This window comes from Dipteris shenzhenensis, chromosome 20 (assembly GCF_047967505.1).
Source record: "Dipteris shenzhenensis isolate YYH24624 ecotype China chromosome 20, Dip_SZ_1.0, whole genome shotgun sequence".
Taxonomy (NCBI): domain Eukaryota; kingdom Viridiplantae; phylum Streptophyta; class Polypodiopsida; order Gleicheniales; family Dipteridaceae; genus Dipteris; species Dipteris shenzhenensis.
Window position 1 is genome coordinate 6,481,505 of NC_141615.1, and position 22,432 is coordinate 6,503,936.

Sequence of the window (22,432 nt, forward strand, 5' to 3'; positions counted from 1 at the left end):
TTTGTTAAACTTTAACTTTCAAGATATGGACATCACTAAATCAATAATAAATCACCACACCTAATATTTGCAGGGAGGAAACAATTCATAAAATAGTAAGATTCAGCTTCAATTTTGAGTGAGTAGTTACGTGCTCCATGATGAAAAGACTGCCTGCCGCAAACCTAGTTTAGAATGTGTATTGAGAACAGGATTTGAATAACATCATTGTCGAGAACCATTACCCCATCCCTAGAATTGATGATCTCTTGGATGGATATGACTACATCATGTAAATTGTGTCCTAGTAGATAAGTAAACTAATAAGTGCATATTTCAAGTGCACATCTTTTAAAGAATAAGTGAGTTAACTCGTAAATTATAATAATTAGATTATAATAGATAGATAGATTAATAAACGGAAGGTTTTATATAAATATTCTCTTTGGTTCTCGAAACAAAGATATACAAATTGAAAAACATGTGGAACAAAATGGGCTTGGAAACAAAAAGACTCCCATTGTAGAGCTGAGAGGGGCTAGTTTCTTTACCAAAATTAATCTCAGATCAAGTTATCATCACATCAACTTTTGGCCTGACAAACGCTATGAATAGGATCAGCCTTTTCTCAATAAATCTGTCCGGGTGTTCTTTGATGATATAGCAAGTCCAAGGAAGAGCACTTACTACATGAACTCTCCCCCCACACAAATGTGTGGTTTTGTGCTAGATGCAAAGTACTATAAGCCAAATGGAAAGTGCAATGTGCCAAAATCAAATTCCTATTGCAAAATTAAGATTGCTTTGTGCTAAATGCAAGCCATACAAATGTGTGGTTAAATGCAAAATACTATGTGCATAATGCAAAGTGCTTCTTGCTTTTGGAGTCCTTTCTTCAATGGTCACCATGGAATTTGTGGCTCTAAGTAAGCAAGGAAAATGCGCTCAAGCTCTAAGTAACGAAGGAAGTCTTTATGTTTTGGTATGAACTATATCCTTAACCATCCAAGCTATCATGAGCCATACAAAATGGATGATTTCCTTCATTTTGAATGGCTCATGATAGCCTTGATTTTAATGTTAAGAATGTGAAGGTGGTGTTTTTGCAGGATGGAAGAGGAATTAATGTTGAATGGCCCTCCTTTCTTGAATGGTTGCCATGGACTCTGTTGCTCCAGATAACAGAGAAATCTTGCATTGTGCATTTTGGTATGAAGCATATCCATCCAAGATGAAGCTTTGATGGAAGTTTAAGAATATACTTTATCCCAAAATGCATAGTGCAAATTTCCTTCGAAAGAGAATATGACATTTTTGCATACCTACCCACAAAGTTGAGAAGCCATTTGCAATTCATCCATAATTCCTCTTCCATCTTGCTCTCATGGTAGTGGACCATGAATCGTGATGATGTTGTTTATCGAAAGCACATCTCCATTATGTCCATGCATTTGTGTTGTTTAAGAGATCGTTGCACGCTACAATTCGATCCATTTTACTAATTTGAAGCACTTCTAGTCTTCAAGTCTTCGAAGAAACTCACCCTCTCCTACCCTGCAAGCTTCTTGTTCCACATATGCAAATCTCGATCTTTTTGGGATAAACTAAGATGCCTTGTGAGGCAATGACATGTCCCTTGTTTGTATACAATATAGTAATCACATTGGGAATTCCAAATGACTCGTGAAAATACTTATCTTTCCAATTATGATGAAAGGTCTTAGTATGACCTCGATGCCACATATATGATGCCCTTGAATTTTTACGCTATAAAAGATGTATGAAGTAATTTCTTGATTCAAAGAAAAGGCACATTCTTCTCATTTGTGCAACTATTTGACTCTTTAGGGCTACCCAAAAAATATTAACTCAGTGACCAATCCCTATTCGTTCACACCAACACTCTCCATATAATGTACCGCTAGTTCTCTCTTTTTCTATTTCTAAGAACCCAAAATCGTACAAAAACCAAGAAACACTAGGGAAGGTGCTATTCTCATCTTTTAGAGATTTGAGTGCACTACCTCTCTCACAATACCATAAACCTTAATATTGATGATGTTAGTAATGTGAAGGAGAATATGCAAGTGCTTTTGATGGGAAATCAACTTTTTCCCATGCACATTTTTGTTTCTATGTCACATAACAAAAAGATTTTATTGTTATCTAGGATGCAACACACTAGAAATTATATTTTAAAAAAGAAAAGAAAAGAAAGGTCAATGTTTCAACTTCAACAAAATAGTAAGTAAATTTCCCTCTAATAATTCGTTTCATTTGCTTGGATCTCGTATCCTTTTTTATAAAATAAACATAAAGTACAACCATTACCATCGTCTATGAATCTTTGCATCATGCTTTAGAAATAATATATTTGAATATTGAGTTAGTTTTTCAATTCTACATATGCTTTGAAATAAAAGTATTTTGGAGGTCGTAGCTCTGTTATGCTATCACGTGATAGTGTGTGTGGGGATTTATATTTCCTTTTGTTATTGCAGACTTTACAAGCTTATAGTTCATTTACAAGGCGATGATTTAGGACAGATTAATGCTACTACATAAATAATGCAGTATACAAACTATGCAAGGGTAGAAACCCACGAGTGAGCTTGTCATGCAATGCATCTTGTCTCATGTGTGACTGATCCATGGCATGCATACAAAAATAACCTTTTAATTGAGTGTACAGTTGCTTTACAGCTTCTCAGAAAACTGCCTTCATCAAGTATGGGTTGGGTATAAGATGAATGTCAAAATAACAAGCCTCTTGCTCCACATGAAGGTAATCCTTTGTCCTCAGTACCTAAATATATGCAGAAAGATGAGTTAAGTACATGGCTCCCTAACTCAGTTTGCTTCATTTAATAGTCTGAAGAATGGATTCACTCACACACACATAGCCATGTATACTACTAAAAAATCAAAAACTTGGCAAGCAGCATACACATAAAAAATTAGTAGTAGAGAAATCACCAGAGTCTCAAAAAACATGCGTGCTGCTTCCCTTTTTGTTCTTCCTGTTAGTAACTTCCCCAAGCTTAATCTAGGTGATTGATCTGTGTCTGGCTTGCTGAACATCTCTGATGTCTCAAACTTCTCTTTTAGATACTGAGCAACTGCCCTGCAAAAGATGCTGAGTCCATGTCAGTCTGGTGTCACAATCTCTCCCTTTTCATGTTCATCCATCATCTTGCACCAATATCCAAAGAGATGTAGAAAAGCACAATATTTGCAGTGAGATTAGAAAACCTTGTCCGAGATGACCACCCAATATTCTTCTCAATGAGCTTTCCTGTTTGTTCATGGTCAATGTCAATCTCAATTGCAGCTTCAACTGTTCCAACCAAAGTGAACTCTGTGCATGTGTGTGTGTGTGTGTGTGTGTGTGTACATAACAATTTTTTGTTTGTTTTTCAGCAAGGTTTTGATCTCCTTTTTTACTGGGTCTCTATCGACCCTAATGGAAGGACTGCGACCATCAGGCCTTTGGTGATCCCACTCTTGCTAGATATCGGCTCTTCTGGGCATCTCTCCGGCAGTGCTCTATGATTTTCTAAGTGTGCAGGACTTAGATTATCCTGCCTTTTTGTCATATAATGATATCTTCTAATGCTTATAACTGGAGGTCCCTGCTTTTCGGACTCTTTCTTGTAATATAATATTCAATGGATTTCACCCCCAAAAAAAGAGTGCGCGCGCGTGTGTGTGTACACAAGGAGGATATTTGTGTACACCATGAAGAAAAGGTCTGAACTGCTTGCAAAGTTCAAAGAGTACAAGACTATAGCCCAGACTGGTTGTCGAATCAAATGCCTTAGAGCTAATATGGGAAAATATACCTCCAAAGAGTTTACTATGTTTTGCAAGAAATGGGGAATACGCGAAGTGTTTTCCTACAATCGAGTGGCGAAAAGGAAGAACCGCACAATTGTTGAGTGTGCAAGGAGCACATTGCAAACAAACGACATGCCTGACAACTTTTGAGAAGCAATTTGCACAATGGTTTATTTGTTAACTGGTCTCCTACAAATCCTTTACATGACATGACACCAGAGGAAACATGAAGTGGGCATGAGGCAAATGTCCATCATCTCAAAGTATTTGAATCAACGGACTATGCTCATGTGTTAAAGGATAGGAGAGGTAAGTTTGATGCCAAGAGTGAGAAATGCATTTTGGTTGGGCATGTAGAGGAACATAAAGCTTATAAGCTATAAGCTGTACAACCTCGTAGCATATAAAATGTTTGCTTCCTACAATGTGATGTTTGATGAGAAATTTATGTGAGTGTGTGTGCGTGCGCGCTTTTAAAAACAAATGCAATCAAGGAAAACCCGCAGATGGCACCTTAAATCTTCTTTATTCAGATGGAAGCCACGTGAATCTTCCTCTATGGAGTAGAGGTATGTGTGTATACATATATATATGTATGTATGGACATATATATATAGATATGTGTGTGTGTGTGTATATGGACATATATATATAGATATATGTGTGTGTGTGTGTGTGTGTGTGTGAGTGTGTGTGTGTACAAATATATACATATATGTAAACACACACACACACACACACACACACACACATATATATCTACATGTATGATACACACACCGTAACAGTGACAGTTTAGTGATATTATACGTTAGAGCGCACAGTTGCATGAAGTCATTTACAAAGTCACTCTGTACCGTGCTTGAGTGAAAAAGAATCAAAATGTTAAGATAGCAACACTGACCTGTGTACCGAGAATCCGCAAGAAAGCCTAGGACCTGTTTAAAAGAAAACATGTCAATATATATCGAAACAAGACTTCCATTTCATTTCGCCTCTAATAACCGAACTTGCAATCTATGAGGCTTACTTGAGGCTTAGTCATTTCAAGGAAAGATCTGGAGTCCTTTACAGCTGGCCCAACAACAATAGCATCTGGCTGAGGCACTACTGTAACATCTACATGTGCTGCAGCTCCATTATCCATTTCCCTCTCTTTAACAACTGTTGTGGCCTGCAGAGGTACTTCCATAACTGCAACTTCTTCAACCTGTTGTACATCTTGTTCCAATTCTCCCGCATCAATCATGGATGCCACATGATCAACAGGAAACCGAGTGGCTAAAGACGAGGGCTCTTCTGGCTGAGGTTCATCATCAAGGTCGGCCGCCTTTTCCCTTGAGGAATTGGCTGACTGACCTCCTTCAACTGTGGAAAGAGCATTAATTTCAGCATCAGGCTTGGCAACCTCCTTGTGTGCTTCTTCCAAATCAGGTTCAGCACTGTCAACTGGCCCTTCTGTGAAATTAGATATCTTATGATGAAATCTCAAATTCTTTGTGGAAAGCCTGATTTTTTTGCTGATGATGAAATCATAGGTAACTTTCAGATCAGCACAGAGACCTGCCCAAAAAGGTCAACCCCAGGTCAGCCAGTTTAAAAGGCAACTTACCACTACTAAACTTGGCCTGATGATCAGCATAAACAAGAACATGCATACCAGTGTCCCTTTGACCCCCTTTTCCTTCTTTCCGTCTATTCTCAATTAAATCACACCCAATTACAAGGGTAGCCAAAGGAACACAATTAGCAAATAAAAAGCTTGTGATCTTGTTGCAGCCCATAGCAGCACGTGATCTTGTAAGAGACACAATTACTGAAGCAAAGCTTGTGACATCATTAGATAGAGCCGATAGCGACCAAAGATCTGTTAGTATATGGCATCTCATGGTTAGATCTAGTTAGAGAGGGCTTTTTTGGTGGGTGTGCCCGTCCCCTTTCAGGTTAGGTTAGGGAGAGAGGTAAGGCCTGGGCCAGCCTAGCAGCCTTTTTATAGGGCTAGGGCTGGCCCTGGGTCAGCCGATTTTCCAGTTGGCTCCAGGGCTGGCTGGGGGTCAGTTGCTACTGGCTGGGGTTGGCTGGCCTGCTGCCCTATTTATAGTGCCAGCCTCTCCCCTCATTGTATCATCTCCTGTTAGCAGTTTCGCTCTCCTTTTTGGGTGCGCTCTCTCTCTCTCTCTCTCTCTCTCTCTCTCTCTCTCTCTCACACACACACACACACACACACAGTTCCTAAGGCCAGGATCAACGCTGATTTCAGGTGCTACACATCCAGTGCCAAGCAACTTCACTTGTCGACTTCCTCTTGTGGAAGGCAAGAAGTGCAGATTTAAATTCCAGATTTGTGAAAGGTGCATCAAGTGAGACTTTCATGTCCGGTTTCACCAATGTTGGACTACCCTTTTAAAAAAAATATCTGTCATCATCTCTAATGTGTCAGGATCTGCTGAAAGAAGGCATAAAAATCAGGAGCTCTATGTACTATGGCATCATGATAGATTTGAATAGATTCACCCTGTCATAGTCAATAAGCTAAGAAACACTTTCTCTACCATGTCTTGGGCCAAGGGTCATCAAGAAGTGTTTATTGACTCTTCCTTCCATCTGGATCCAAAATGGACTCCTACGCATGAAAGGCATCCTCTGCTCTCTAATCTAACAAAACCTGCTAATGAGCCCTTGTTGTAGCAAGGTGCTCCTGAATCCAAGCAGAATCTCACAATCATGGGTTTCCTCAAGAGTTTGTCAATGATAGAGACAAAAAATTTATCCTTCACTTTTAACAAACATTATGTACAACAATGGGCATCATCATAGTTGGATCCAAAATGCGTCTGCAGCAGTCGCCTTGAGGGCAACTGTAGGAGAGGAGCAAGGCAGGTTGAGCAGGTGCTTGTTCCCATCTCCCCGCCACTAAATTTTGGAGGAGCCTGGAGGAGGGTATCTATTATGCACCATGCATTGTGAAAATTGAGAAAATATGCGAGTCTTATAACAAGTTTCCTTTGTTGTCAAGCCTTACGTGCCACCCAAAAAAAGGGGGGGAGGGATTAGTAGGGGAGGTAGGTATTGATGTTGGTAAGTTGTATTTTCTAGTTATAAGAACACAGATCACAGCATTTCATACATTGCATAGTCGAGACTTTCAATCTTTCTAAACATGCACATTGCCCCTGCCATTGATATGCTTATCCTCTTATTCTCTCTAGCTGCTCTACTTCTCTCTCCATGGCATCTCCACCACTGCGAGGCTTCTCCATCGCTCAGGGCTGTCATCTCGGTCAAGTCCTCAATATATGTGATGAGTTATGAGTCGTATCATATGTAATATATCAGCTCTACTAGATGTACTGAGTGTTAAACTTCTCTGGCCTCAGTTCTCAAGGCTCAAGGCAATTTTAATTTCTATAATCCCTGCCAATCAGTGCTGGTTATGTTCCTATGAGTACATACATATGTCTTGTGAATTTGTCAAAGCCTCCTTCAGGTTCCACAATGTGTTTCATGTATCAATGCTGAAACCACGTGGGATGAGAGCACAGTACTTCGAAACAAGGTATACATTGAGTACCTCGTCAAATGGAAGGGATTAGTGGAGGATAACAGTCATGGCAGCCAGGGCAATTGTGCAAGGGTAGCCTCATCTTTTGCCAGGATGATCAGCATCACTTTGCTGTTCTGGCACCTCTGTATGACAATTTCAGCATGAAATTTGAGGATAAAATATGATGGCTATAATAAAGTGGAAAAGAAGCCCAGTAAAGGGTATCAAAAAGGGGAGTTTGAGAGGGCTAAAAAGAAGAAAGTGGGCGGCCTATATAAGTCCCATTTCCCCACTTCTGTATGCACACCACACCAATGTAACCAAGTTTTATTTCAGAATGAAGCTGCTACAATGTTTTGATAGGTGGAAGATCGGTTATCTCCCACAGGAAGCCAATGGCTTTGCAGATCAGCTACCCCAAGAAGCTTGGAATCATATACCTAGATGAATCCAGGAGCATTCCCAAACTCATCCTCTAAAAACAAAACATAGTACAGTTTCAATCTCACGATAGTCACTCATAAGATTGAAAACCATAAACTCCATCACACATAGCAAGGACTAGCTACTATGACATCCCAACTGACGTCATCTGCGCCCAACAGTGGGTGTAGACCATAGTATAAAAATATGCTCTCACACATACAAATCCACACACCCACACATACTTGAGCATCCATTTATACGAGTTTTTATCGGCACTCCGGAGGTCAAGGGTAGACTCAGCCATGACGAAGGCTAGCACTAAAGGAGAAGACTAACCAAAAAGTAGTCCAAAATCTCTTCATTCAAGCTACAACTGCTTGTGAAGTCTAAACGATTTCATTTTAGTCTCTCCCAAACGAGCATCTAAATCTAGCTGATAGGGCAACGCATCATTTAAAATAGAAAGAATTATTGCAATACTAGCAGGCTAGAACTTGGACGAAAACTTCACAAGGTGAAATTTGCATGTCCGCTAATACGGCAGAAGCATATACCTAGATGAACATTCCCAAACTCATCCTCTAAAAACGCAAGATGGGAGGAGCTCAAAGCCGTGGAAGGTCATGTGAAGAGTGGAGAGTACCCAGCCAAGATCAAAAGCAATGTTACAATGATTAATTATATACTATACACGGTGCACTTCATGATGTGGTAATACAAATTTGATTATCTGCACATCTTAAGTGTAATGATTCCTCTTCTCAATGTCAACAAGTAGAAAGTTGCTTCATTCTCATTTTTACACCTTTCTACAAGTTCGCCACATATAAGTCTATTGCAACAAGAGCATGTAGGTGTGTATGATGTGGGCTTGCACATATGCATGTGTGTGTTAGAAGCGCGCGCAGGGGGGAGGAACGACATGTGCACGCGTGCATCTGGACAGGCCTCCATGTATAGGTGTGAGACGCCCATGCGCCATAGTTACCAAAAACGGTTGTTTGTGGCCTGGAAACGGAAACTGCGTTTCTTCTAGAAACGCCGTTTCGTAATCTCTGTTTTTTTCTTTTTCTTTTTCTTTTTTTGGTGGCCCTCTTTTGATTAAACTGTTTTTGTCTTCTTTTTATTAATAGAATTTTCGCCGATTCGTCGCCTCCTGTCGTTGTTTCCGTCGCCTCTCGTGTTGCTGCTCTCCATCCTGTTGCTTTCCGGTCTCTCCATCTTTGTCATTTGATTCTCGGGCCCTGGCACCTGCAGCTTGCTCTCCTCTCCATCCCTCCATCCTGCAGGCTGGTAGCTGCTCTCCATCCTCAGCTTACTCTCAGCTCTCCATCCCTTCTTACCTCTCCATCCTCCTTCTACCTCTCATCCTCCTTCGACTCCTACCTCTCCATCCTCTTTCACGACCCCGTCCTCCTTCTACCTCTCCATCCTCCCTCTCACGTCCATCCTCCCTCTCAATTTTCAGATTGTTGTAACTTCAAAGTTAGAAGTTAGAACTTAGAACTTAGAACTTAGTTCATGACACATGTTGATTGTTGAAGCATTATTCATGGATAATAGATTATACTAGATAGATAAATCATCATAGGAATTTAGAATCATAGAAGCATGCATGATGCTTCAAGTATAGATAATTGTATTATGTATAATTTGCACTCTATTGATAATTGTATTACATAAATTGTACTATATTGCCATTTCTGCGGGGGCCCGAAACTCCGTTTCCCTGGTTTTTCCTGTTTCCGTTTCTTCCGTTTCGGCTGGCAACTATGCCATGCACACAAACGACATATGCAAGGTGAGAGAGAGAGAGAACAAACAATTAGGCACGGCTAGCACTGATTTAATACTCTCTCTAGTTGTGAAGAAGCTTCTCTTGTATTCCTTGGTCTGGGACCTTCTCATAATATTGTCGCATTTGACAAGATAAATACATATGACTTCATTGGCATTTGCATCCAGTTCTCACACATTGAATTAGCTTTTGATTCTCTTTCCCTTACCAGGAATCGATGGCTCTTGAAATTTCTGCTCAGCATAATTATCGTTTTGTACAGCATAATTATCCTTTTGTGCCATCCAGATTTCATACTCAGTAGAAGGAGCTTTTCTACGGACCCGGCACAGATCACTTGTACTCCTCAGTCGCTTTTTCATGGTGCTAACAAATCACAACAATAATGTAAATGTAAATCAATCCATCCAAGCCAAGGACAAAAAGGATCAACACCACAACTATAACAGATAGAAGAATCCAAGAAGGAAATAATTGCCAGAGATGCGCAAAGAACTTACAAGCTTGACAAAGCCATTATATCATCAAAAATTTGTTTCCTTTTTTTCCTATCCTGTCTGGCTGTGACCGGAGTAGGCATGACTTCCAGATTAGGAGTCCTTCTGCCTGGCAAAAGACAACTATGGATGAAAAACTAGGCACAACAGAATTGATGTGAGACAAAGGCACACTGGTCCAAAGTAACTTCTGGTATAACCAAAAGAACTTCCAAATCATACCTAGGATGCTTCCTAGGATGTCATCTTCAGAGGCAATCCCTGGACTCCTCATTGGTGAAGACCTTTGAGGTCCCCAGAACATGGTCTCTGCCCTCAAAATAGGTGTTTCCTCTCTGATCTCAGTATGTCCTCCAGCCTCGGTCTGGTTTGCATTTCTTTGTCGATTGTCATCTATATCCATTGTTATAGTAGCACCTTTGTGCACATCAGAGTCCCCAAGTTCAACTAGATGTTCCAATTCAAAAACCTCAGGTGCAGCCCGCGGTTTCTCAACATCGGGAAGCCACGTGGTTTTGACTCCATCTGGGGTATCAAATGCTATATCCTCTGATGATGATCCTTCTCCCAATGCTTTTGCTTCCTGCTCCAACTCCTTGTTCAGAGCAGGCACTGTTGAAACAGCTACATCCATAACCTGGCTTCCTTCAAAAGAAACTACAGAAGTAGTTTTGTCATTGTCGGCATCTATCACTTCCAGATCCATGTCCTCTTCCATTGGCAGTGGAGGAAGTACACTGCGCCAATAAACAAGACCCTCTGTTAGGCAGCTTTTGACCATCTGCAAAATCCCATCGAACCAACAGATTTTGACATTACTCACTCTTCTTCTATAGTCAGGCGAGCTCCCTTGTCCAGATGTTGCGCCAAGGATACTGGACTTGGAATACCAGACTTTTCAGGTGTGAGTTCCTGCAACATGATTAGCAAGCCGATGAACAAACTTGTACCTCAAAAACCGTGAGACAAGGGCTTTCTTTCTGAAAAAAAAGTTTTGCCCACAAACTTTGAAAATAAAACTATATTCATCTATTACCAATAATTCAATAATAGTTCCTAATCCAAAGAGGACATAAGAGTCAGCAAATAGGAATGGTTCAAAAGACGAGCAAACCTCATTTGACAAATCCAACAACACATATGGATTGCCGCCTTCTGATATCATTTCTGTGAAGTACAAAGAGGCAGCTCTTCAAACTCCAGCTGGGATGAAATCTTGGGTGCTGGGGGAATAGTTCTACACTAATTATGACGTAAACACCACCTTGACTCAAATCTAATGAAAAGAACACCATAATTCACAGAGTAAATCCTGCAAATATTAGGAATTGGACGAGGACTATCAAATGCTTCATGAAATCACTTTTACCCCCTATTAACAACACACACAAAAACATGAATCTGATGCTCATTAAATTATACCATCAAATATGAAAAAAGACCGAGAGTAACCACGCTCATTGGGATCATCATGCAGAGTAATAAGGTCCCTATCTGTAACATGGTGTTCAAACTCAGCTCTGCAAAAGGAATTAACATCAACAGTCAGTGTTGGGGAAGAAAAACAGGATTGAAAAGCAAACACTAATCTAACAGATGATGAATCCTGGTTGCGACAAACCCTTTGCAAAGCACACAGACTTTCCCCAAAAATAAAGCATCTTCTTTAAAAGGCTGGAAAGAGCTACTGAAAATTTAGGACAAGATTGGCAACAACTGAGATCCTAACTCGGTCTCCTGATACCATATCTTAGGGGAAATCGCAATTTCACGAGGCTAATCGCTACCCCATAGCATTATAATCCCCACCCCTTCAAAAAAAGGCGTCAAACTTTGTCCCTACACATGTTAAATTCCTGTTAATCGAACATTGAAAAATATCAAGTTCAGCTAGCCAAGCATTTTGGCAAGCATTGCTTGAAAAACAGCCTCGTGGCAAGATTAAAATGCTTCGCTGTAGAGCTACGTAAGGAAAAGGATGGCGATAAATCTTTTTAAAAACCTCAGTTCATCCAGATTATACATTCAATCCGCCATCAAATGAACAAAGCAAGGGGAAAATTCTGACCTAGTATCAATTCCAACGCAGTGGTTCACAAAGGAGAATAGTAATAGAGAAATAGTGAATTAACCGACCTACTGCCTGCTTGAGCCGCATTCTCTCGACTGAGATGACCTTCCAGGTCATCAAAGTCGAATGACACTGGAAGAGTGATCGAATCGTACGGCGCTACCACAGCCCCTGGAGGCAAATCGACCGCACTCGTTTGAAATGCTTGCCTTATCTTGATCAATGCCTCGCTGCAATCGTGGAACAGATAGTTGACCTTCCGCGAGTAGATCCTTACCACCCCCAGGAGAAGATGGCCCGAGAGCCTCAGAGCAATGGGCGCCTCCGGAAACAGTATCGAATCTTCAAGACCGATGGCAGCGATTAATACATGAAGAATGGTCCTAAAATACTTTCATGGACGATCGTACATTCGTTCAGCAGAGTGACAACGAATTGAAGGAGCAGACGTACCAACGGAATCACTTATATTAGTCTCCGTGATTTGATTTTTGCGAAGCTTACGTTCGAGATGGGCGGCGATCCAGATTGTACCGAGGGGGCCTTTTTTGGCCAAGATAAATTGAGAGTAGAACATGACGAAAGGCTAAAGACAAGCTGTCCTGCTGCTGCGTGATTGTCTCTCAATCTTTGCTTGGAAATGTATTGGATAGAGCCGTTTCCGGCCTCCTCGTGCTTGTGCTTACGATTTTGTTCTTGCCCTTGCGATCGCCCCTTTGTTCTCTCTCTCTGTGCTTGCGATACTGTCGTTGTGCTTGCAGACGTCCCCCTTTCTCTCTTTTGCGTTGGATGCTTGCAACGTTCCTTTTGCTTCTGCTTGCGTTCGTATGCTTGTTGCTCCTGCGATTGCACTCCCCGCTCTCGTGCCCTTGTGCTTGCTTCTGCTCTCTGCGCTTTCGACCCGGCTCTGGCTTGTCTTAAGCTTACACTCCGCTCGCGCGATCTTCAATGCGATTACGCTCGTGCTCAACCACTAGTGCTATTTCGCTCTCGAATGCATAACATCATCTCTATCTCGCGCGCGCGCTCTCTCACAGAAATTTCAAAAGTGCCAAAAACACTCGCGCTTTGCAATGTGGCTGCGATGGTTGGCGACTTCGCTTGCTAATAAGGGAGCGAGCAAAGTGTGACGGGGAAGCCTGCTGCTGTTTTAAGAATAGCAGCTGCCACGCTGGCTGCCCTCAGCACGGGCCACGTGTCATTTTCACTATTCTTTACCACGGCTAAAAGAAGATGAATTACCACAGCATGGATGTAGGGCCTGCCACTCGGGAGTCAAGATGATGACACTCTTGCATCTCCTACAATGGGATGCATGTTGTAAAAAAAACTAGAGTGCTTGGCCAGCTGGGCTCTTGATGAATACTTCTCTCTTTTGCTATCTTGTTGAGGTTCACATGAGTCACGTTGTCAGAAATGATGCAAAAGATTGATGTTCAATTGCATGCAACCTTTTCTAGAGATTTCGTTATCATCCAGTCCTGCTTGCACTTGATGTTGTTCATGTCGACAGTAAAACGTAGTTTTTCTTTTTTTCGGAGGAAGACTAATTCCTATTCTTTGCACTGTAAGCAAATCTATTGTCATTCCACTTCGAGCGAACGACGGGGAGATATATTTCAGAAATGTATAAATAATAAATCAAAACCAAATTGAGCCAGAAGCATGCAACTATGACAGGAATAATCCAAACCCAAAGCTGCATTGCATGTACGACAAAAGTTCCAGCACCATTTGCAACTTCATTGGATCCCTTTTTTCGAAGGCACAAATGTTTATTTTTTGGGTCAAATTATGTTCCTACGCTTTAGGAAATAGTACTTCCGCACTCTAGCCAGATGGCCCTCGAGCATGTTGTAACCTAATGGACCTACTGTGTTGTGGCTCCTTATATATTACTGCTCTAAAGTTTCTGCTTTGTCTACAGTGTCTGTTGTTTCCAAAACTTTGATTTCGAAATTTTCTTTGAAGGGCTTGTAACGCTACAAGTCCTCCTTCATTTTCGCCGGTGGTTTTTTATTGTGCTGTTTGATCCTCCGCGGCAGGTCCGTCGTGCTCCCTATGTATTTTCTATTGTTGGGCTTACACGTGATGCAGTAGACGACGAGGCTCGCGCGATTCCCTTGCGCGGGCGCTTCAGTGGAGGCTCCTCCTTCATCTCGAGGCTCGCATCTTTCAATGTCGTACCTGCGTAAACATTGACAATTACACTAGTCATCGAGGTTTTCGGTCTTTTTTTTTCTGTTTGAGGTCCATAATAGAATGCATTTATTTACTTGCCCTGGTTTTTCTCTGTTGGCGTGAAAGGATCGTTTCCAATACTGAAGCGCTCCTCGTATAAGTCCCTGTCGAAAATATACGTAAGCTTCTCCATTGTCGTCACCGGGTGCGTCGCGTCGTGCGTCCCTCCAAATTGTTCCATGAATTGTTCGAGTATAGCTGTTCTTTGATCGCGCGTCGTGTCCCTCAACAACTCCAAGGATACGTTGTACCCGTAGTGTAGCAGCTCGCACGCATACGTTATGATCCCTTTCGTCTTCGTGTCTAGTAGCTTCTGCCCCTCCAAACTTTCCATCATCCTATCGGTCTCATCGAACTCAATGTCAAGCTCGACAAGGATCTCTTTGAGGAGTCCTGCAGGAGAAGTGCAATCCATGATGAGTTTGTTGTTCTTGCAACTCGTTAATTATTTTTCTCAATTGTTGCGGTTTTTTTTAATTTTCGGAAGCATTACGCACCATTTGCGAATCTCAAGCCTCCCGGCTCTCTTTTAGCTGGCAAACGCCTATTGCAGTTGTCAATGAAGTCGCGTAGTTCTACATACGTGTTGAAGCCGTTGATGTAAGCTCCCGGACGTTCTCCTGCATTGTTTGCTAGCCGGAATTGCTTTGTGGTTAGGAAGAACCTCCTCTTTGCTGGTGGAGGTTTTGTTGCCTTCGCGTTGCTTTTGTATAGCTCAAATAGCTGCTTGCAGGCACGACTTATTACACCGTCTTTTCAAATGAGCCGTCATTTTAAATCTTCAAGAAAAAAAGATTCTTTCATGCTGGTGGAATTTACCTTGTCTGCGTCCATGTCTTATGCTGCAATGTCCCGAGCTTTCTGATTCTCTGCACCTGTTCTCGACAACAGACAAGATATTAAAACCATTTTCCTTGCACGCATGTTTGATGTAACATATTCATGACCTGTCTCTGCCTTGTTCAATCTCTGGTAGTGAATACCTTTATCCGCGTGGTTGTGTTGTCGGCTGTGAGAACTCTCGTGGAATTGGTCTGAATATGTCTGGATGTGGGCAATGTAGTATGCGCAGCCTCGTTCTCTCAGTCACTCTGGACAACATCACGTATGCTAGGCCAGGGGCAAACACTCCTCGGAATATGAGCAGCGCTTTGTTGGATATGGTTGCGCCTTGGGATTTGTGTCCCGTGATAGCGTATGCTAGGGTTAGTGAAAATGTGGACTTGTGGAACCATTTTCCATTTATTGCCTTTCGCTGATGCTTCGAGCGTCGTGATGTGAGCACGGCCGCTGTTGTGTCCACGACGACAGTGATACCGTTGATTTCTCCCCTGCTAGTTGCATTGATGCTCTTGATTTTGCACATTGCTCCATTTGCGGCACCTATTACAAGGTCGATGTTTTCCGTTATCATTGCCTTCGCCCCCACGTAAATTTTTCCTATCTCGTTGAAGCTTTTGTCCTCCAACCATTCTTTAAGAGCTGGTTCGCTCGCGGTGTTACTGTGTATTTGAACATGCACAATCATCTCGGGAGTGTTGAATTTCTCCACAAGCTCATCGTTGAAGGTAGCGACATCGACTCTGTGCGTGCAAATGATGGTTGTTTCGGCATCGATGAAGTGGCATGCACCTTCCTTGTCGACAATGCACTGCCCCAAACAGTCGTTAATCTCATCAGTTGTGGGCGTCCTGAGTCTTATGGTATGCAAGAATGCCAGGAACGGCATGTCTCGTGCATGTCGCACCGAGAATTGCATGTGGTACATTTTCGCTTGAGCCCAGTGCGCGGAGGACGTGATGTGGCACGGCTCGCAGAGATCCTCGCGGTGTTTGCAGACTGACGGTAATTGCGCCAGGTCACCAAAAATTATGAGCATTTTGTGTCTGAATGGCTCATGCAATGTGCCATTAGTCACATTGACGATTTGTCTTACCACGAGATCGAAAGTCATCCTTGTTAGCATGGACATCTCGTCAATGATGATCGCGTTGGCTTCCTTGATTGCGAGGTGTCGCTCATCCGTCTCATGGATGTTCAGTGGGTACTGACTGCTGCACACAGGGATCTTGAATTGGTAGTGTACAGTGGTTGCAATCCCGCTTAGCCGCGTCGCAGTTGAATAGCTCGACCTCTGGCTGCTTTGAGCGTTGACGAATGGTCATGTTCGAAGGAGTTTCGGTGGTCATTTCTACATTGTGACATGAATTGATGTCTTATGTTCGGGTTTAAACACCTATAGGGATTAATAATAAAAACCATCCGAAACTTTGCTACAATTTCACTCACGTGGTTTTGTCTAAACGCAACAGGAAAAACAAATGGACTGAACCTCTATCTTTAGAAGGTGAAAGAATTGATAAAATAACTTGAATCAACCAAATACATTTTGTTGTGCGTACCTTTAGGAGAAGACACTCGTTTGGAGGCTGCAAACATCTCGAAAACAGAAGTATTGCAGACATGATTAGTATGTTGGTCGAACTAAGCAAATGTAATGTTCCCTTGCGAAAACAGAATGTGCGAAGAAGTGTGCGTGCTGAAGATGAGGTGTTTAAAAAAAAAAACCATACGTAATGTATGGTGGAGAGCCGGCACATGTCTCTCCAAAAATTATATATCATAGGGGAACGTGCCATCCCCCCGTTTCGAATAGTCACCTCCAGTGTTGGAGGTGTAGCACATTAATGCGGACCAGAGCAACAGACGGTGCAGAAACATTTTAGAATTGAAATGACCGTACATTCTACTTACGTGGAGTATCCTTTGTGACGTCCACAGCTCGACGAGAAGTCGCCTATTTCTTTGCTGGAATGTTGGAATCTGAAAAACAATCATGATTAGTCAATATGCATTCCTCATGTTCTGCATGTTTGGATATGTTGGTTAGCATATGTGCAATTTCCTAAAGATGAAAAATTCAAGCAGAAAAGCTATACACAATCCAACGATCAAAGATGTTGAAACCATCAAGGTAATCATCTTCGCACATCTTCGAGCAGTTGTAGTTACAATTTTTGCCTTTGCAAGATTCCAAAAAATTACGACTATGGAAAAATAAAAGTGCGTTCTCAAATCCAAGAGAAGGTTTGCGATAGGTGGAGGCTCCTCTCGTGCCCATCCAACAATGAGCTCCTGTCGAACTTGTCGACCCTACCAAAGATAAAATGTTCAGATAGCTTGCTATGTGCTCTTGCCCAGCTCTCTGACCTTCCCTCCCCCTCTCACCATTCCCTTCTCCTCCCTCGTATCCTCCCCTTCCACCTCAAATTCTTCTCCTAATTCACAGGTAATTTACTCCTCTCAACCACGCTTTTCGTGGTCTTTCCATCGCTTGTGGATACCACTAGCTCTAACGTCTCACTCCTTTGGCTATGCCAGCTGACACTTTCGTGTTCTGGTTGGGTACTCAACCCACTCTCGTCGTTGGCAACCCTGAGTACGTCAAAACTCTCCTATCTGCCGATGTGAAGCACTTTCAGAAACCTGATTCCATCTCCAAGTCCTTTCAAAGGTTGCTCGGCCATGGCCTTCTTCAAGCCAATGGTGAAGATTGGCACAACCAACGCAACATCCTTCGTCCTGCGTTCTTTGCCGAAAAACTCAAGGTTAGCCTCTACATTGCCTACAGACGTCAATATTGAACAACCAAATCCCTGTCACGAAACCGAGACCAGTTTCTCTAGTTTCTAAGCACGACGTGTTACCCACAAGAAATGGTTGCGGACATGTCCTCCAGTTCACTAGAAATGGTTCGATCCTAGGAGAAGCAGATCGGCAAACATGGAGGGAACTCGGCTGAGATTGAAGTTGCACGTGACATCAAGAATGCCACGGCGGACATTCTTGCTCGCACATCCTTCGGCTCCAGCTATCAGAAAGGGAAAGCTGTATTTGAAAAACAAGTGCTGCTTCTTCATCTCTTGTCAAAACTTAATGTTTGGAACACGTTGATTCCAGGGTATCGGTATGTCTTTCCGCCACGACCTAGCTTAGCTTCAATCTCGTGAATCCATTACTTGCAGCTCTTTTTAGTCATGAAGAGCTAATTTATACGGATGCCCGGTTATGCGACAGGCTTCTCCCGATTGCAAGGAATCGCGAGTGCATGAAGCTGGAGAGAAGCATCAACAAAGATCTTCGTGATATAGTGGAGTCGCGCCGCAAGTCTCGGCAAACATGGAGGGAACTCGGCTGAGATTGAAGTTGCACGTGACATCAAGAATGCCACGGCGGACATTCTTGCTCGCACATCCTTCGGCTCCAGCTATCAGAAAGGGAAAGCTGTGTTTGAAAAACAAGTGCTGCTTCTTCATCTCTTGTCAAAACTTAATGTTTGGAACACGTTGATTCCAGGGTATCGGTATGTCTTTCCGCCACGACCTAGCTTAGCTTCAATCTCGTGAATCCATTACTTGCAGCTCTTTTTAGTCATGAAGAGCTAATTTATACGGATGCCCGGTTATGCGACAGGCTTCTCCCGATTGCAAGGAATCGCGAGTGCATGAAGCTGGAGAGAAGCATCAACGAAGATCTTCGTGATATAGTGGAGTCGCGCCGCAAGTCTGCCTTTGATGGCGGTGCGTTATCATATGGGAGCGATCTTTTGGGTTTGATATTAGCTGCACAGGATCAAGAGCTGAAGGACAACAGCAAGCACAAACAACGATTGATGATCTAATAAATGAGTTGAAGGCAAGTAAGGAAGTAGAAGCAAACCTGATGGTGATGATGAACAAACAGCAACACACTTGAAATTACAATGTTTTTTTATGTATTTACCCTATATTTAAAGGTTTTTCCTTGGCTTTTTACGCAGCTTTTCAAAAGCTTTCAAAGCTTTTGGGCTTTCAGAATTTAAAAAATCTAAGGGTGTACATTGTGCCATGTGGAAGCACAGGATTTCAGAATTTGAAAAAACGTCCTAGTGCTGGCCAAGTAAAGATGAATATTATTCATTAGCCTGTCCTGTAGGTAGTTGGAAATTGTGCTGTGGAATGGATCGTGGGAATAGTAGTGGATAGTAATGAGTGGTCGGACCAATAAATGAAGTTCATTTTAGACTTGTTGTTTTTAGAGTCCAGATATGATCTATGGTCGGGCCATGGATTGTTGTGGGAAGAGTGATGATTTGGGTCAACTGCCTTTTCTCCATGAAATGTTGGAGAGCTCCCACTCCTATTGCTTTAATTAATGTTGAAGTCACCCACAATGTACGTTAAAGTATGGATTGGAGAAGGTCTCCCAATGCTCGTATAAGTGATGTTGTTCTGTGTTCTTGGTGGCTTGTAGACATTGATTGTTGACATGTCTACAAGTTGTTCGAATCTGAATGCGATGAGCAAGCATAGGTTGCCACTATGGAATGTTTTTTTGTGGTGAATGAGTTTTATTGTTTTTTGGAAGCATGTTGTTATGCTAGCACCTTCTTTAGCTGAAATGTGGTTAAAACTTGGCAGTGGGAAATCCTTTGTTAGGATCTCTTGCGTCTCCTGCGAGCAAAGGATTGATGCATGGAGGATGCTTTCACTTGCAAGCAAGTCATTGTAGTGTGCAAGCATTGACCTTGTGTCGAGGGTTTGTAAAGATAGAGGGTTTTGGTCGAAGAGATGCACTTGGATTTGGTCGAAGGTCCAACCGGACGCTTCTCTGAGTGGCCTTTGACATTGGATGGTTCAAAGGCTAGGTAATCTATAGAGAGCGATGTATTGTCCTTGCAGTTGTTGCAGGTTGTATTGGGGATTGCTTCCTGCAAATGCTGTTGAGGTGGTTTTTGCCTATTTGAAACTCTCTTGTGATTTGCAATATTGGAGTCCATGACATTGGCGTGTTGTTTTTGTAGAGGTGTTTGAAATGTGCGCATGTACGCACTCTTGTTCTCTTGTCGTTGAATTGTATCCAGACAATGGGTGGGCTGCTATGTATGTCCGCCCCTTGGAATATTCCATGCGCACCGTTAACAATACCATCGGCGATATCTAGATTGCCAGAGCAACTTTTGACAATCATTCCCTTCTTTAGGTGTAGTTCCTTTGTGCAACCCAGCAGTTTGCTTGGGGTGATCTGGGGTGGTGATGCTTTTACTGCATGTTTTGTGCTTGCAGTCATGTGCTTTTAAGATATGTGCGTCGGTCTCAAATGAGTTGAATACATATTCATTATGCCTATCTTTCAAAGCATTCATGTAGTATAGGTAGGCTATAAGTGTGCTTTTTAGACTACGAACATACTTTCCATTCAAAATCTCGAGGTCCGCACTTGTTTGATTCCCCATGTGGATCTTGTTTAGTGTTTGCAAGTATAGTTCATTGTCTTATCACATTGGTTTTTGTAGTTTGTAATGCACCTTCTAGAAAGAAGCTAGCATTGCTGTCGACGATGATTGCTCAAGGAAAACCCAGGAGTATTTTGTAGGGCTTCTTGACAAAGGTCACCGAATAATAGAACATCCATGCTGCCAAATTGGTCGACGAAGTTGTGCTTGATTTTGCACATGCGAATGTCTGTTGCAATGAAGGTGTTTATTCCAACGAGCGAGATTTCATTGCTCAACGCTCACTATGAGTTCAACATTCTTATAGAGTGTTGATAATGCTTGGAGTTTTCCTACAGAGAGGCTAACATAATTGCTTGTAACCAGAGCAAGATGCAAGACAGAGTAAATTGTTGTTCCTCCTTTATTGTGTGCTGCTTGCCAGTGTACACTAACAACAAAACTCTTGGCAGATGTGCTTAGATGCACAGTAATGCTGGACACGAGTCATTAGAGTGTATATTTTCCCCATTCCTGCATTCCCAAATAAGAAAAAGTGTATTGGTTTGTCTGGTTTGATTCTTTTTTTTAGCATGATGTCTTCTATGATAATGCGTTGCTCAAGGTTGAGGTGAAGCTGATGGGATTTCTTTGTGTGATTGATATCTTTTTGTATCAGATGAAAATGCCATGTAGATCATAGATAAGAGCACTCATGTGTAGGAGAAAGTAGCACTGATAGGCTCACATGTAGCTATCATGAACAGGCTAGAAGATAGTAGCTAGAAAATAGCATGACAATGGCCTCCTCTATTTTTTGAGATGATATTTTGTATCGAATATATATTTTGGAAATAACTATATGCTTGTATGGAGAACCCTGTTTGCAGGAAATGATGACAAAGACCTTGTCACCGATGAGACGATTGGATAGCCATTGAAGCTTGGATGTGGACCTTGGGAGCCTTGTCTCCGTTATGTGCAATGGATGAAGACCGCGAGGGGGAATACACTCAAGGACATTCCAGTAATGAAGAGAGGGGGAAAAGGCACAATGGGCCAGAAGGAAAGAAAAGAAGGGATGGTCCCTTTTGATGATGGGAAAAGCACCAGTCCACAACTAGACTTTTACATGGAAAAGCAAGGGAGGGTAAGTAAAGCAAGTAAAAATCAATTACCAGTTGGCCATCTATAGGAAGGGTAGCTAGCCTCAATTCAGGGCATCTTTGTGCTCATCTTAAGTTGAAGAGGGCAGTTGATCACGTTCTTCATGAGCCTTGTGCTCTTCTCAGTTCATAGTGGGAGTTGCCCACCTTGATTGTTAGTCTTGGCTTAGAGGTCATGAAAGTTGATCTGCTTCGTGTATAAATTTGTTTGGCTTTGTTTTGGTTTGGAAAGAGCAGTGAATTTCTCTAGCACTAGATTTTCGTTTGTCACCATCTACATCCAAGGTGGCCAATCGTCGCAGGGGGTTACACAATGGTTGACCATTCAGTTGTTGCAAAGTATCTTATTGTTGCCAAAGATTCAGTACTACCATTCACAACATTGATATTACTGTCGCTATTTTTGTATTGTCCAAGTATGAAAGATTAATCAAAAGTCTCTGAGTGCATCAATACTCATAGTATGTAGTGTGAAGAAGTCATCTAAAATTCTAACGAATAACGTTTACCTTTTATAACACACACATTTTACTTGATAACAAATATTGTTCAATAGTTGATTGAGAAATAAATAATACAATTTTTACATAGCAAAATAAAATATAAAATTATAAAGACAT

At 42.0% G+C, this 22,432-nt stretch overlaps 2 protein-coding genes across 4 annotated transcripts; one reads left to right on the forward strand and one right to left on the reverse strand.

The window, feature by feature from the left end:
- Positions 1 to 2,450: 2,450 nt before the first annotated feature.
- Positions 2,451 to 13,227, reverse strand: LOC147889184 (sister chromatid cohesion 1 protein 4-like). 3 transcript variants are annotated; one of them, XM_087391691.1, is made up of 13 exons: positions 12,606 to 13,227; positions 12,218 to 12,494; positions 11,504 to 11,601; positions 11,196 to 11,248; positions 10,905 to 10,993; positions 10,304 to 10,818; positions 10,085 to 10,190; positions 9,793 to 9,950; positions 4,847 to 5,379; positions 4,721 to 4,754; positions 3,232 to 3,274; positions 2,956 to 3,103; positions 2,451 to 2,785 (listed from the first exon to the last, which is right to left on the reverse strand). In XM_087391691.1, exons 1-13 carry the CDS (start codon positions 12,727 to 12,729, stop codon positions 2,687 to 2,689), a joined length of 2,277 nt encoding a protein of 758 aa, XP_087247817.1. In that variant the 5' UTR covers positions 12,730 to 13,227; the 3' UTR covers positions 2,451 to 2,686. The 3 variants fall into 3 exon arrangements, with proteins under 3 accessions (XP_087247817.1, XP_087247818.1, XP_087247819.1); XM_087391692.1 differs by lacking the exon at positions 2,451 to 2,785 and having other exon boundaries at positions 2,971 to 3,098; XM_087391693.1 differs by lacking the exons at positions 2,451 to 2,785; positions 3,232 to 3,274 and having other exon boundaries at positions 2,971 to 3,103.
- Positions 13,228 to 17,767: 4,540 nt separating this feature from the next.
- On the forward strand, positions 17,768 to 19,074 carry LOC147889185 (cytokinin hydroxylase-like). Its single transcript, XM_087391998.1, has 4 exons — positions 17,768 to 18,001; positions 18,158 to 18,283; positions 18,545 to 18,756; positions 18,867 to 19,074. Exons 1-4 carry the CDS (start codon positions 17,768 to 17,770, stop codon positions 19,072 to 19,074), a joined length of 780 nt encoding a protein of 259 aa, XP_087248124.1.
- Positions 19,075 to 22,432: the final 3,358 nt, after the last annotated feature.

What these genes read in the sequence shown, in the direction of transcription:
- LOC147889184 (XM_087391691.1), bottom strand. Translation starts at nt 12,729, where the DNA reads ATGTTCTACTCTCAATTTATCTTGGCCAAAAAAGGCCCCCTCGGTACA. An exon ending in TTGAAATGACTAAGCCTCAA is followed by an intron (nt 4,755 to 4,846) that starts GTAAGCCTCATA and finishes TCTTTTAAACAG; the next exon opens with GTCCTAGGCTTTCTTGCGGA. An exon ending in GCATGTTTTTTGAGACTCTG is followed by an intron (nt 2,786 to 2,955) that starts GTGATTTCTCTA and finishes GCATATATTTAG; the next exon opens with GTACTGAGGACAAAGGATTA.
- LOC147889185 (XM_087391998.1), top strand. Translation starts at nt 17,768, where the DNA reads ATGCCAGCTGACACTTTCGTGTTCTGGTTGGGTACTCAACCCACTCTC. An exon ending in TCTTTGCCGAAAAACTCAAG is followed by an intron (nt 18,002 to 18,157) that starts GTTAGCCTCTAC and finishes GTTCGATCCTAG; the next exon opens with GAGAAGCAGATCGGCAAACA. An exon ending in GCTATCAGAAAGGGAAAGCT is followed by an intron (nt 18,284 to 18,544) that starts GTATTTGAAAAA and finishes TTCGTGATATAG; the next exon opens with TGGAGTCGCGCCGCAAGTCT.